General features: G+C 39.3%; 3 protein-coding genes across 3 annotated transcripts; 1 reads left to right on the top strand and 2 right to left on the bottom strand.

Annotated features, from left to right (window-relative positions):
* Positions 1,027-3,858, top strand: LOC104773937 (pinin-like). The gene is made up of 10 exons (XM_010498611.2): positions 1,027-1,185; positions 1,262-1,357; positions 1,459-1,524; positions 1,613-1,780; positions 1,887-2,003; positions 2,147-2,218; positions 2,571-2,654; positions 2,755-2,855; positions 3,146-3,230; positions 3,318-3,858. The coding sequence occupies exons 1-10, from the start codon at positions 1,108-1,110 to the stop codon at positions 3,714-3,716; spliced, it is 1,266 nt and encodes a 421-aa protein (XP_010496913.1). The 5' UTR covers positions 1,027-1,107; the 3' UTR covers positions 3,717-3,858.
* On the bottom strand, positions 4,009-5,217 carry LOC104773926 (fasciclin-like arabinogalactan protein 19). Its single transcript, XM_010498600.2, has one exon. It carries the CDS (start codon positions 4,775-4,777, stop codon positions 4,073-4,075), a length of 705 nt encoding a protein of 234 aa, XP_010496902.1. The 5' UTR covers positions 4,778-5,217; the 3' UTR covers positions 4,009-4,072.
* Positions 11,700-14,145, bottom strand: LOC104773915 (protein DETOXIFICATION 12-like; the record flags this gene model as incomplete). The annotated part of the gene is given in 7 exon segments (XM_010498588.2): positions 11,700-12,027; positions 12,131-12,336; positions 12,491-12,729; positions 12,829-12,885; positions 12,974-13,060; positions 13,147-13,691; positions 13,809-14,145. Coding segments are annotated over 7 exon segments (1,449 nt in total). The 3' UTR covers positions 11,700-11,991.

Below are 15,127 nucleotides of genomic sequence, written 5' to 3'. Positions count from 1 at the left end.
TTTCTAAAAACCTCACCTTGGGGCTTTATTATTATCTTTTCTACAAGCCTTCCATCATGTTTGATATATACCATTTTTCTTTCGATGTTTTTTTTGGTCCACTTTACATTTTCAAATAAAAATGAGACATTAGTCTCCTTCAACTTCGAGATCAATTATGGGTGAAGATGAGAAAGAGAAGAGAGAGATTGCTGACCGCAATAACGAGGCATGAACAAGGGTAATTCCATTTTCAAATTTCAACAAAAACCTTGCATATTAATTAGTGTAGAATTTGTAAATATATAGAGATTTACATATCCGATCCATTCATTTTTGTATTTATTGTTCAACATCGTTTGACTGTCAATAACTGCAATTTTCTTTTCTTTTATTTGTTGGCTATTGATAATTTATGTTGAATAAATTTTTGGTATATATTAAAATTTTCTTTTTCCAATTCATTTGTGTTCTTCTAACTCATTACTCTCAATTTTTGACTACTATTTTGATTTTAGTTAACCAGTAATTCAAAAAAGAAAAGTTATATATATATAAAATTAATTAGTTTTGTCCCGTACGTATACGGGCTTAATACTAGTATATATATATTGTGGTACCATCACGTCTAATTCAATAAATGCTACAATTACATGAAAGTAAATTATTTGAAAAATAGAAATACTTTTGCTACTTCCATAAATTAAAGAGAATCTAACTAATTTATAACTTCACTGATAAAAATTATATTCTAAATATAGAATTCCATGCAATTTAGAATTTTTTTTACATTATATATAGTATTTTTATAGTATTTTATATATAATCACCAATGGACTCCAAGCAGAACATCGATCTTTTATTTTAATAAAAAAATGAATAACATAGAAAGAATTTTTATATAGGAAACATATATGGAATTTATTTTTTTGGTTTAAATTAATTTTTATACGTAAAATAAAACCTTTTTTTTGGACAAACCCTATATAAATAAGTTTTGTGGCTTTTCTAAAAAATTATAGTGGACGTATATAGTGAAGTAATAAGCCTTTTAAAGCCCATACAAAAGATTTGGTTTCTTCTTCTTCTAAGGGTTTTCGAGCGAAAATTTTCTGAGCAGCGGCGACGATGGGAGACACCGCCTTGGAGAAGACAGCGGAAGAGCTACGACACGAGATCGATGAGCTTCACCGTCAGCAGCGCGAGGTACTACTATCTCGACCTCAATCTCTTATTCTCCTCTCTGTTAAAAACGATGGTTTAATTCTCTAATCCTGATCAGATTACGGAGAGGCTTCGTGACCCTCGTGGACTCCGCCGTGGAGGTTTTTCAGGCGTCGCTCCTCGCATTCAAGGCCGTAGAGGCTTTACTCGTCCTGTAAGTTTACTCTTCTCCTTTATTCTGTTTTCTCTCCTTTGATCTGAAACAAATTGCGCTTAGTTGATTGATTTTCCGATTTTGTATTTTTGATGAAAAAGGCGGATAGGAATGACGTAGAAGATGAGCCACCTGCGAAACGGAGATTGTCTTCCGCTGTTGTTAAGGTAGTTTTTGTGTTGGGAAAGTAATGAATTTTCTCATTGATAGATTTGTAGCGATTGGTTTCTTAACTCTATTGGGGAAACCTTTTAGGTCGACGGTGAAGATGTTAGTAAGGATGAAGATTTGCCAGTTGATGGCAATGGAACCCAGGTTGTAGCTGGTGACAATGGAACCTCTGATCGAAGTGACAAGAAGCTATCTGGACAGCATCGTGGAGATCGACCCCGGAGGGATACAGAACAACGAGGGACCAAGAAGGTAATTTAATCCCACTATATATCCCTACATACTTTTTTTTATCAGAAAGAGACGACTTTTTATTCAATGGTCGTTGTTGTTGTTGTTGTTGTTGTGCTCTGATCAGGGTTTTGAAGCTTTTGCATTGCCGGAGCCTGCACCAAGGGTTTTACCTAAGAATGAGGATCCTAAATTGGTTAATAGGAACAGAAGAATGCTGGTGAATCTTGTAGGGACTTTGGAGGTATTTGTTAAGAATTTACATGGACATTGCTCTTTCTCATGATATCTAGTCTCTCATTGATTAGCTTGATTCATGTTAGATGTGTTATTCTTTATTCAAGTTATTGTTTTATCACTTGTCTACATACTTTTCCCCTTCTGCAGAAGTTCAGAAAAGAAGATAAGCAGCGTTCTGGAACAGATGCATATGCCCGACGGTCCGCTGCCCTACAAAAGGTAAGCACACACTTCACATGGCTTGTTTCATGAACTAAAAAACCAGATATGTGATATTTTACGATGTTGTCGCTGTTCATTGAGGAAAATGTCATCATCTATCCAAAACAGCATCTTCCCCCAGTTTGTTTTGACTTGAGTAGCGCTGTAGAGGAACATTAATCATTCTAGACATGATTTCTGTTTTGGGATTGGGTTCTCCTGCCTTTTGATTTGGAGATTTTAGTAATATTACTAAGGTGTTAGGTGCATATATCATTATATGTCCAGTTAGAAGTGCGTTTATTTCTTCGTCTGTAGTACTTCAGTACATTAACAGTGTTTGTGTGCCGTATCCCTCCTACTCGTATAGGCTGAGCAAAAGTCCCGTGAAGAAAGTGAACGGCTGAGGCTGCAAGAGCGTGAAAATATGACTGAAAAGAGGAGAAGAGATCTTGTAAGCAGCCAGCTACATTTAGTTTCTCTTTTACATACAATTTTAAATGGCGGTCTTGTGTAGTAGTGATCTGATATACTCAATTTTAATGGTCAATCAGACTCTTCGAGCCCGTGTTGCTGCTAAAGCAGAACAAAAGAAGTTGGAACTGCTTTTCCTTCAGTGGAGTGAGCACCAAAAAAAACTTGGCAAATTTATAAGGTACTGCTTTTAGTTCCATAGTGTACCCTTACTTGCTCTGCATGACGAGTCTTAATGGTGAACTTGCTATGTATTTGATTTGCAGGTTATATTTAATTTCGGTCCAAAAAGTGTACATATTGACAATTTTATAGAGGCAAAGATAAGTTTCCATTCACGTGCATACAAATGTTGATGGGAATGGCAATGTTTGATGCTCTATGGCCTGCCATAGGTAGAAATTGCTAGATGATATAAAAGTTTTCATTAAAACTTATTTTATTTGATTTGCATGTGGACGGTTGTTTCAGGACAAAAGCAGAGCCACAGATATACTATGCGCTAGTGAAGCCTTTGGAAGAAGATACAACTGAGTTGGAGCAACAGAAAGAGCAGGTAAGGTGTTGTAGTTATTGAATGAACATTGTGAGATACATGCTATTATGCGATATTGATATGTGGATTGGTGACTTGTGGGCGCAGACATTCTTAGAATGGAAGGCGGCAAGGAGACAAGAAGTGAGTGAGTATCAAAAGGAAATAGAAGAGCAATATCTGGGTAATGTAGAGAAAGAGCTGGAGAGGTGGCAAAACGCAAGGAATGCGAGGAAAGCAAACAACAACGGGGCAATGAATTTGCAGGAAACAATGGATAAGGAATTAGAGACGCATAGGATGGAGCACGGGCCAAAGAAGAGAAAGATACCTGGAGGAGATGAAGAGGAAGAAGATGAAATAGAGGATATCAATGGTGGGGAGGATGAAATGATAATGGATGATATACTTGATGAGGGGGGAGATGGAAACATCAAGGAGGAAGGGGCAACTGATACAGTAAAAGCAGAAGCAGTAGAGGAAGACATTAAAGCTGAGGTCGTCTAGGTCATATAGTTTGTTTGTTCTTGATGAATGTGGTGGAGTTTGCGAACTACTAAATTTGTAGGAAAGATTTACCTTTGTACTACTACTTAGTGTTGGCCTCAGCTTTTCATACATGTTGCTATGTTAAGTTTCTCTTGTACGAGATTGAATTTGGTACACAAGTCGGTTATATTCGGTTCAAATTCTTGAAAAAATCAAACTAAACCCAGGATTCAGAACCAAAGATACATTTTCACATTTCAAGGACTCTATTTGACTCAAAAAAAAGAAAAGAAAAGGACTCTTTTTGACTTTACAAGCCTCGCACGTGTAAGCGTGTGATTACAGAGATTACGACACGTGTACATCAAAAGCCGTTATTCGTCGCCTACGATGAAATCTTCTCCCCACGACGGCGATGGTGGAACTTGCTCAAAGCTCGGCGACTCTGCCGGTGAAAGACCCATAAAGGCGAAGTAAGGCTCTGGTGCCGGTGAAAATCTTGAACCTAGAATCCACGGTGACTCTGCCGCCGAATCCTCCACGAGACGGTTGGGAGGCGACGAAGGTGGAGTCAGTGGAAGAAGATCCGCGAGACCGTGGACGGCGATATGTTGACCAACGAACAAACCAGGGAGGAGAAGTTGAACACCGTCGAGAAAAACCGAGTCGTTGGAGGAAGAAGGCTTAGTGAGAAGGAGGCGGTGAGACGGGAGAAGCGTCGGGAGAGAGGAGGCGTTGGGAAGAGATCGGAGCTCGGAGAGTGGGAGGCGGAGCGGTACGGAGTGGAGGCGGAGAGTAGAAACGTAAAAGGGAAGCGAATGAGTCATGTCGAGAGCGAAGAGCATTGAATCGGTGGGAGCGAAGAGAGTGAGGGACTCGTCGGAGAGTAGATCGAAGAGGAGATCGGAGGTGATGATGGCGTTGGCGAAGAGAGCACGGCCTCTGACGCGGAGGACGGCGATGGCTCTTTCTAACTCTTCCAAAGGAACGCCGGCGGATGGATGAGGAAGACAGAGGAGGATGATGAGGGCTCCGAGAAAGATGGCTCTGAAACAAGAAGCGCTCGAGATGTTCGCCATTGTTTGTGATTCTTCTTGAGCTCTAAGAGAGAGAGATAGAGAGAGAGTAAAACGGAAGATGAAGCGGTTATGATTGGGGTTTATATAGGGGAAGGAAGCGAATCTTGGGACGTTCTCGATTCTGTTACAGAGTCCAAGACTGTTTGAGTTTTAACTCTTTTTTTTTTTTTTTCCCCGCAGTTCTATTTTATTTTGAGCTGTATAGACGTTTAGTCTGCAGAATAGCACCAGCTTGGATTCTGATCAAGTCCAAAGTCCAACAACACCTTTCAGATGAATCCAAATGGGTATCCCGCAGAGATAGAAAGCTCCTAAATTGATGTAAAGCCCCTATATTTTGCTATGGATGCCTCCTTGATGTTAATAAACCTGGCCTCCTTTGTACCACTGGCCAAGGCTTTGAAACTTTTGACACGCATCTCTCTAGTCCAGAACATGAACATCAGGTAATTTAAGCATTTGTTTTTTCAATACATCTTGTCCTTGTCTTAACAATATTTTTGAGTCAAACAACCGCTTACCACTACTAGTTTCCCTTTCTCACTTCTTCTTGTTTTTTTTTTTTTTTTCCTTTTTTGCCTAAAGATGATGTTGCGCTCGTGCCCTTCTAGATCTAATCCACGTGTTGAGAAGTATGATGATGAGGAGTGGGATGATGAGGCAAGTTTTTTTTTTTAAAGTTCCCTGCTTTAAATCCTCTTTCCTCTAGTAATTTCCCATTCTCACGTAATTTGACCCTATGTCACCTTTTTCTGCCGGATGTTCATTGGTTCTTCCCTCCGCAGCATCCAGACATATTTCAAACTGCTTATCCTCAACCAAAGGCAAGCCTCTTTGTTTGCGTAATTAATTCTGACCCCCCATGTTATCTGTGCTTGAAAACCCCTTTTCTCAAGTATTGTTTGCCTATTTCTGACCCCAATATATGTCCATGCATTTTGGTCTTTCTGTTCAAGCAAACGTGGGATTGGTACTCTCAGCTGCGTCGGCAAATGTCTGCAACATCCATTGCGCCTACCCAACTAAAGGCAAGCGTTTGAGATTTCTAATGTTTAGTTTTGTAAGTTTGACCCCAATGTTTTAATTCCTTCAAGCAGACTGGGGAACAGCCGGGGGAGTCTGCAGCACCAAGTGAGCGTCCCCATGATTGTGCTACTACCATGGCGAGTGACCATATCTAAAGGCAAGTTTTTTTAAAAAATATCTGAAAACGTTGAGATTTCTTATCTTTTAGAATTATGGGTTTTTCTTAATGAAAACTAAAACATTGCAGCGGAAGTGCAAGTAACCGATGACGTGAAGAAGTGGAAGGAGAAGGAGAAGGGTACATGGCCCATGGTGTTCTTCTTCTCTCTTAAGGCATTTAGTATTGTGAATGGTTTGTTCTACTTCTGGCGGCAAATGCTTTTTAATTATGTTTCAAATGGCAGCGATGCTCTTATCGACAGAAACAAAAAAAAATGATGAAGTAAAAGTGTTTTATTTTTGTCGTCAATTGGAGCCTAGTGTTTTATTACTTGAAACTCAAAATTACTTGACGTATTGAATTATTGGTTATGTCCTCATAAAATTATGGTTCCATAGACTTAATGGCATATTGGTGTTGAATTGGTGAATGATATTTTAAACCTCTATCGTCTTGTTGTATTGGCAAAAAAGCTATGGTTAATAACTTGATACTATGGTTTATGTGTAAATGTATTTAAGATTTGATTTTTGTTTGAGAAACTATGGTTAGTCTTCATAAATCTCTTATACGGTCTGTAAGAACTTCAAACTAAAGCCAATGAGTGGGAAATTAACTAATTTTTAGTTTTTGTTTGTTTGCCTAAATTTGACCCTAGCTTTGTTACCTTTTTCCACTGGATGTTCATTTGGTTCCTCAGCATCCACACATGTTTGCAACAACACCAAGAAGAAGAAGACTTGAATGGTTTGTTCTACTTCTAACGGCAAATGTTGGGTTAACTTAATAATATATATGCTGCTTATTTTCAAGTCTCGTTTTATTTTATTTTTATGAAGTTTGTTAATTCTGTTTCAAACGATCAGTAATGTGGCAGCGATGTTTTTATCGACTGTGAAAAACAAAAATGATGGTAGGTGAAAAACAGTGAAAAGTTTGAATGTTTGATAGTAACTAGTAAGTAATGCCGGCCTATATAGCTCTTTCGGCAATAGTAAAACATTTTAAAAAGATTTGTGTTGATGACAGTCAAAGAAGAGTAGTACACTATCTCCAATGAGTAAATCTAAGATATTAGTGTAGAAACAAGAGTTAGCATATAAAAGCAATTAACAAAACAGTTTTAAACACGCAACAATTTGATCCAATGTAAGTAAAAAAGCAGAGACATTTACTTAGTTTGTTGCATCTGCTACGCCTCCATCTTCTCAAACAGAACAGGTGAGAAAAAAAATAGTATCACGTTTGGTCACTTGTAAGCTTTGAATTTGATCAAGCTAATGGGAAATTCGTTGCCATCCACATCCCCTTGCAATACCTGCTTGCAAACCATCAAAATTTGACACAGGACTTAAACACACAACAGGAAATAGACATGAAGACTTGGATCTGTTTTGCAGTATGTTGAGGAAAGAGAGTAAACAATATCTGACAATAACTTGTGTTTGAATAAAGAAATAAGAACAACCCTCGGACCTGAGAGAACCCCTTGTAAACTGTCCAGTATGAGAGAAATAGAGACCAATGGAGCCATCTCCACAATATAGGCGATGATTTCCTTTTCACTGCTGAAAACATGGCCGACTAGTAGAGACGTACTCGCTATAAATGCATCCATTACTGCAAGAGACATTGCCCCATGGACCACGATATGTGTTGCTAGAGAGTTTGCGGCACCTAATTTATTTGAGATTCTTGTGCTACACAAGATATATCCGCTTATGAATATGAAATCACATGATTCCTTCCCATTTACAGCAGGTACGTTTCAGCATTTGTGTACTGCATAATGGTGACTCTAACCCTTCTGCAGCCACGATCGCCAGTTGTATCGAATACATTATGAAAATTAGTTTTGCAGATTCAAGATTGTGACAAGATATTGAAGTTTAGATGCAAGGCTGCAACTCATAAGAGCGTTTTTAACAAGAAATGTGCTGACAGATGGAACAAGCTAAGTAACTCTGTTGTCATGATGACCCGCCAGTAGAAAGGTATTATTGTTTACTTGTATCGAAAGTTAGTGGGTTTGATGCAGTTTCCGATAATTAAGAAACTGTTGACAAAAAAATGCTCTTGAATATGCATCTCTGTTATTTAAATTATTTAAACAACTTTTAGAAATGTTTTACTGTTTTTTACTTCATCAGTTTTGTTTTTTTTTTAAAGTCGATAAGAACAGACGAGACTTGAAAATATATAAAGTTAACCAAACCAAACATTTGCCGCTGGAAGTAGAACATACCATTCACAAATCACAAATGCCTTTGAGAAGAAGAAGAAAAACACCATGGGCCATGTACTCGTCGTCCTCTTCTTCTTCTTCTTCTTCTTCTTGGTGTTTTTGCAACCATGTGTGGATCCTGAGGATGGAACCAATGCGGCCGAGGGAACCAATATTAACATCCAGTGGAAAAAGATGACATTAGGTCAAATTTAGGCAAACAAAGTAAAAAACAGAAATCTCAGAGGCTTGCCTTTGGTTGAGTATAAGCAGTTGCAAAAATGTCTGGATGCTGCGGAGGGAAGAACCAATGAACATCCAGTAGAAAAAAGTTAACATAGGGTCAAATTACGTGAGAAGGGAAATTACTAGTGGTAAGAGGGTTCAGAACAAAGTTAGGCAGACAAACAAAACTAGGAAACAAAGAAAGGGATTTCAAGCACTTCCGCTACAATGTTTTTTGCGCTTCTGCTACAATATTTTAGCTTTCATTCAGAAAAACCAAGAATTCTACAGATTAGAAACCTCAACGTTTTCAGATATTTTTAAAAACTTGCCTCCGGTTGGTCCATCACCATGGAAGTAGTAGCATAATCACGGGGACGCTCACTTGGTGCTGCAAACTCCCCCGGCTGTTCCCCACTCTGCTTGAAAGAAAGAAAAAAATGCACATTGGGTCAAACTTAAGCAAAACTAGGAAGTGAGAAAGGGTTTTCAAAGCAGATCACATTTGGGGTGGGGGTTGTTTTAAATTTAGGCAAATAAACAAAACTAAAAATTAGAAATCTCAAACGCTTGCCTTCTGCAGAGGATACCAATCGCACGACTGCTTGAAAAGAAAATAAAAATGGGGTCAGAATTAGGCAAACAAACAAAACTGAAAATGAGAAATCTCAAACGCTTGCCTTAAAGGGATCCATCCAAGAAAAATCAGACGCTCTTGGTGTTGCAGACGTGTTTAAATGCTGACCAGGGAGCCAATCCCACGTCTGCTTGAAAAGAAAACCAAAATGCACATTGGGGGTCATAAATTAGGCAGAAATAAAAAAAACAGGACGTAGCTTTTCAAGCAGATAACATGGGAAATCTCAGAGGCTTGCCTTTGGTTGAGGATAAGCAGTTTCAAAAATGTCTGGATGCTGCGGAGGGAAGAACCAATGATCATGCAGTAGAAAAAAGGTAGCATAGGGTCAAATTACGTGAGGATGAGAAACTAGTACTAGTGGTAAGAGGGTTTCAAGCAGGGAACTCAGAAAAAAAAACTTGCCTCATCATCCCACTCCTCATCCTCATCCCAACATCGAGGACGAGGAGGGAACAAGGTAGACGTCTTGAGGCAAAAAAAAAAAAAAGAAGTGAGAAAGATTGTTTCCGGTCTGAAACAAGTGACTCAAAAAAAAATAGCTAAGAAGACAAGTGATGAGTGACGAGGGCAGTATTGAAACAATCCGGTTTGGCTGGGATGCTTAATTACCAGCTGTGCATGTTCTTGGCAAGAGAGATGCGTGGTGAAAGTCTCAAGGCCTTGGCCAGTGGTACAAACGATGGGTGTATTACAACTAAAATCAATAAGGCATATATCCATGGCAAAACCAGGAAGCAGATTCATCAGTTTCAATGCACTTATCCTCCTCCTCAACCTCAAGTGCCCCTGAGAATTTTTTTTTAAAAAAAACCCGGTTATTTCTAAGCAACACACCGTACCGCGAGAGAGAGAGGACAAATTAAAAACACACACACACACACACCTGCGAGAAGAAATTTTTTCCAGAGGCTCTTAGTGGAGTAGGGACCATATCGATAGGGATAAATAACGTTGTATCCACAGTGATACTTTAGGAAACTCAGGTCATAAGAGTTAGAGACTGTGGGATCGGATATGAGCATTATATTAGCTGGAGGTGGATTATCATCCATCCAAGAAAAGATAAGCGTCTGTACGCAATTGGAACCTGTTTTCAGAAACTAAAGACTTGAGACTCTCTCTCTCTCTCTCTTTCCCTCTCTTATCTATGAAATGTACAAGGATATAGATATTAACCATATGGGGTGGCATGGCATGAAGAACGATTCCAGTGGAAGAGACCGCTCGCAGGACATCATCAGCGATTTCTGTTAGTAGGCCGATTGCAGAGATGGTGAGAGGACCAAAGTAGCCTAATTTCTTCAAAAACCGTTTAATACACGGACCGACAAGACGCGGATCAAAGCCAGTGGGAACGGGACACTTCCCTATGTCCCAAAATACCGATGTTACTGCCTCAGCCTGCTTCTCCGTCGCCTTCACCATTCTAATTAATCAAAACCTAAAAAAAAAAAAAAACTAATGATAAATAATCAAATTCAAAACTGGGAAAGCAAAATCAAAGTAGGGTTCTACAATGTAGAACGCAAATCAAACATCAGATAAGCACTACTCGAAGAGATCGATTGATTTGGTTGGATCACTGACCGAACGGGGAAGGAAGGAGAGAGAGAGAGAGAGAGAGAGAGAGAGATTGAGAGTGAGGATTATTCAAGGTCGCGATCGATTCTTTTAGGGGCGGCAAATACAACTCTTGTGCTAAAATATATATATATAACTCGTATGGGTTAGGTTTTATGGGCCGACGTGGCCCATTAGTTGTATATTTACAGACAACTTTTCTAAGAACCCATGGCCCAGTAACTGTCCCAAATAAAATACTGACTATTATTCATTCATTCATGTTTTGTGTGTCTTTTTTGTCCTGGCTTTACTCTATTTTTTTTGCCACTCTCTTAACGGTAACAGTAGTTTGATGGTTTGCAGGACTGAAAAGTATAGGGGGCTTTTCATTCATGTTCCCTTTTTCTCCATGACTCGTTTCTTTTCTGAACACAAGAATGTTCAATTGGACACATATTTGATCTCTAGGCCCGTGAAGCAAGGAAGAGAATGGCTGTGGCACCACCAGGTGTCCAGGTAGAGCCGTAGAGGATAACAGAGATGGTTCATTCATACAACTATAACCGCTTTTTTTTTTAATTGCTTCAGACCAATATTTTTTTTTTATTGGACCGCCCCTGAGATTGAGGGGATCGTAATGAACAACTTCAGTGACCTGTGGCTGGGAGACCAAGAAGCGATGTTGATTGATGGAGTCCGTCATTTATGATTTATCTTCTTCCCCAACCACTTCCAAGCTCAACTGTTGTTATCAACTCATAGTCAATTAAAAAAAGTCCCCACATATACTGACTAAAAGATTGATAAGAGACAATGACAACATAAACATGTTTCACGCTATATATATATATATATATATATTTAATTATAGTAATAGATGTATATATACGTATGCTTTCCTGCATAGTACATTGCATGAAGTGAGCGGTAACCACAGCCGGGACAGCAGATAAGCCTCTTGACTTCTGTCGTAAATGATCCATTCACAGATCTCTCCATTTAAAGGTTCTGATTGAAAGCTGGTAGTATTACCAGAATGGGATCTCTGAACTACCAGAATTAAAAGCTTGAATCGAAACAACAATTGATGAGTGAATTTTACTATTACAGTCGAAAATTTTGCAGTTTACAAAAAGACGTTATAGCGGCTCCACCACTATTCTTATTATTACAGTCGAAAATTTATGCAAGTCTTGTTACAAAAAGACGTCATAGCGGCTCCACCACTATTCACAAAGTATTGAAAGTAACATACAACAATTTGAATGCTAACAAAATTTTACAACCGATCCAAGTGGAACATATGGTCCCTATATATAATCTGTAGATGCCAAGTTCTGACTCGGTTAGTGCTGTTCTCTAGCGCCTTACGTACCTTAGGCCAAAGCCATTCGCTTCCTTGCTGCATTAGCCTAGAGTTCAAATATGCATCCAATTCAATATCAACGTGTTTGTTTATTTCACAAGAGAAACAAGTCATGAAAGAAGATGGATTAAAAGAAACTAGGAAAGGACCTGGTTTTCCCAGTTTGTGCAGCCCGTGACAATAGCGAGAAGAGTAGTTTGCAGAACCGCACCAGATTGGATTCCGATCCAAAGGCCAACACCTTTCAGATCAAACCAGAAGGCTAAACATGCAGCCATGGGTGTCCCCCAGAGATAGAAAGCTCCTAAGTTCACGTAAGCCCCTATATGTTGCCATCCACATCCCCTTGCAATACCTGCAAACCATCACACTTTGACACATGCAGGACTAAAACACACAACAGGAATAGACATGAAGACTTGGATCTTTTTTGCAGTGTGTTGTGGAGAAGAAACTAAAATCCGACAATAACTTGTGTTTGAGTAAAGAAATAAGAACAAGTCTCGGACCTGAGAGAACCCCTTGTAGAGCGTCCATGATGAGAGAAATAGAGACCAATGGAGCCATCTTTGCAACATAGGCGATGGTTTCCTTGTCACTGCTGAAAATATGGCCGAAAAGATTCCTGCCGACTAATAGAGACGTACTCACAATCAATGCCTCCACTACTGCAAGAGACATTGCCGCATAGACAACGATCTGTGCTCCTCGAGAGTTTCCAGCACCTAACTCATTTGAGATTCTTGTACTGCACAAAATACCATCCGCTTATGAACATGAAACCATATGATTCATAATTGCCATGAACACCAAGTATGTACTGCATAATGGTGACTAAAGCTCTAACCTTGCGGCAGCCGCGATCGCTAGTGGTATTGAGTACATTGTCGAAACTGTTTGGAGACTGCCCATAGTTTGAATAACATTATGTTTTTGGCAAATTCATTATTAGTGACAAGAAGAAATTGAAAGATGCAAGAGGATGAGTATACCAGACAGAGAGCACAGAAGTCTCCAGTTGTGGGTTGGGTAAGAGACCAGAGAATAATATGATGAGTTCATATGACCACCACTCTAGGCTGCGACACACAAAAGAGTTCATTATTTTTCCAATGTGGAGGCATGCATGAAGAAGTGTAAAGGAACAAAGAAAAAGATGAAGTACCAAATCATAGCCGCAGAAGGAAGAGCATATTTAAAGAACTCTCCAATGCCGTCGAATATCTCCATTGAGAGCGGAGCACGTGTCTCAGAACAAGCGGAGGAGAAGAACATGAAAGAAAGAAGGATAAAGACATAGAGCCAGTTTGACAAACTGATAGCCAAGGCTCCTCCAAGATTACCAAGGCCAGACTTGTAAACCAAAAGCCAGCAGAAAGGAACATGGATACAGAAGACAACACAAGAGGTGATGAGGAGAGGTGAGATCAAACTCTGGTTTTGAAAGAAGCGAGTGAGAGGCTGTAGAGCAGAGTAAGCAAAGAGTCCAGGGATAAGCCAGGCAGCATATCTCCCGGCTTCGTGTGCAATAGCAGGGTCTTGGCCAAGGAACACAAGAAGCTTTTCCATGTTGAGCCAAACGAGAGAAAGAGGGATACACACCAAAACAAGACAAAACATGGCTGTGTAAGTCTGAACACCTAGTTTCCGATATAGCTTAGCTCCAAAAGCTTGACCGCTCAAAGTATCCAAGGCACATGACAATCCTATCTAACAACACACCACAGGCAAAAAAAGAAAAGTAATTAACAAATCATTCCAAAATTAAACAGAGAGACAAATTAAGTGTAATCAATTAAGAAGGAAGAGAGGAAAAAAAAAACAGACAACGAAGCTGAAGCCAGTGACGTTGCAGAAGGAGGAAGCGAGGGAGGCACTAGCGAGGGCGAGGTTGCCTAAGTGACCAACCATCATCATAGAAACCATCTGTAACATGAACTGAACGATAACACAAGCGGCCATAGGAGCGGCGAAACAGATAAGCCTCTTGAGTTCAACGGTGAATGATCCATCTCGTAGATCTCTCCATGACAGGTTCTCAACTCTCTCTACAGGAGGAGGAAGCAGCAAGCTTTCCTTGGTGGTGCTCTTCTCTGCGTCTCCCATGGCTTCTTCGACGGAGAAACAGAGACAGAGAAATGTAAAAGAAACTGCAAAAAATTGTGATGAAAGGGTCAAGAAGGCGGTGAGTGATATTTATGATTTGCCTGCTGCATGTCTCCCTCGTTCCACGATTTCCCCTCAAAAACACAATCAATGGAGATAAATTATTTGTTTATTTTTCTTCTTCGGCTTTAGTTTGATAGTTTCTTCTCAAATCTCAAGTGAAATATTATTTTATTTTGGTATTGTATATCACGTCTTCAATATCTTTATGGATCTCGTTTTTTTTTTCTGATACAATTCTGTATTTTTGACCCTTTTTTTTATCATCCACAATCTTTTGCCTTGTTTTAATTTCCTAGTATTAAAAAAATGGTGACCAAAAAAAAAAAGAAGTATTGAAAAAATTTCCACACCGATGCTTGATTGCTTGGGCTGGGTAAAGGTGTTTTGGAAGTTTCTCCGAAACATAAACTAATGGCTGGCTGTTCCTTCTCCAAAGTTTATTATTGTTATCTTTTTCTTCATAGTAGACCAAAGAAGTGGTCGGGGCAAAAACAAAGATACTAGTACTCCGTGGTAATTATTAATCTTGACCGTCCACGTGTCTAAATATAAGCAAATTTATAAGAAACGAAAAAAAAAAAAAAAAAACTCATCGTGCCACGAAAGTGGAACCACCGGTTTTTTCTACCGTCGGCTAAATTTGACGGTAAGGTCGAAATAGCTCAACACCATGTCCACTCTTCCTTCATCACCTTCTCTCACCCATGCGCACTTTAGCCACTCCCTCTCTCCCCATATTTATCCTGCGCCAATTTCCCCTCACCCAGACCCGTAGAGGGCTAAGCGCATGTCGACAAGCCTTCTTCAGTCAGCTTTTTGGATTTCTTGGTTAGTTAACGCACACGATTGTAAAAATTGTTGGATGTAATTTTAATGGTCTTGTTCTCGACGCTTACGGTCGTGTGTACTAGTAGAACGAGTGTAGAGGATTTTTTTTTTTTTTTTTTTTTTTTTTTTTTTTTTTTTTTTTTTTTTTT

The sequence above is a fragment of the Camelina sativa genome, chromosome 3 (genome assembly GCF_000633955.1).
Source record: "Camelina sativa cultivar DH55 chromosome 3, Cs, whole genome shotgun sequence".
In the NCBI taxonomy this organism is placed as follows: domain Eukaryota; kingdom Viridiplantae; phylum Streptophyta; class Magnoliopsida; order Brassicales; family Brassicaceae; genus Camelina; species Camelina sativa.
This window is presented reverse-complemented; position numbering and strand designations above follow the sequence as displayed.

Excerpts from the sequence above, each read along its gene's own strand:
- LOC104773926 (XM_010498600.2), bottom strand. The coding sequence starts at position 4,777 with ATGGCGAACATCTCGAGCGCTTCTTGTTTCAGAGCCATCTTTCTCGGA.
- LOC104773937 (XM_010498611.2), top strand. The coding sequence starts at position 1,108 with ATGGGAGACACCGCCTTGGAGAAGACAGCGGAAGAGCTACGACACGAG. Across the intron at positions 2,004-2,146 it reads ATCTTGTAGGGACTTTGGAG|AAGTTCAGAAAAGAAGATAA; the intron begins GTATTTGTTAAG and ends CCCCTTCTGCAG. Across the intron at positions 2,655-2,754 it reads AAAAGAGGAGAAGAGATCTT|ACTCTTCGAGCCCGTGTTGC; the intron begins GTAAGCAGCCAG and ends ATGGTCAATCAG.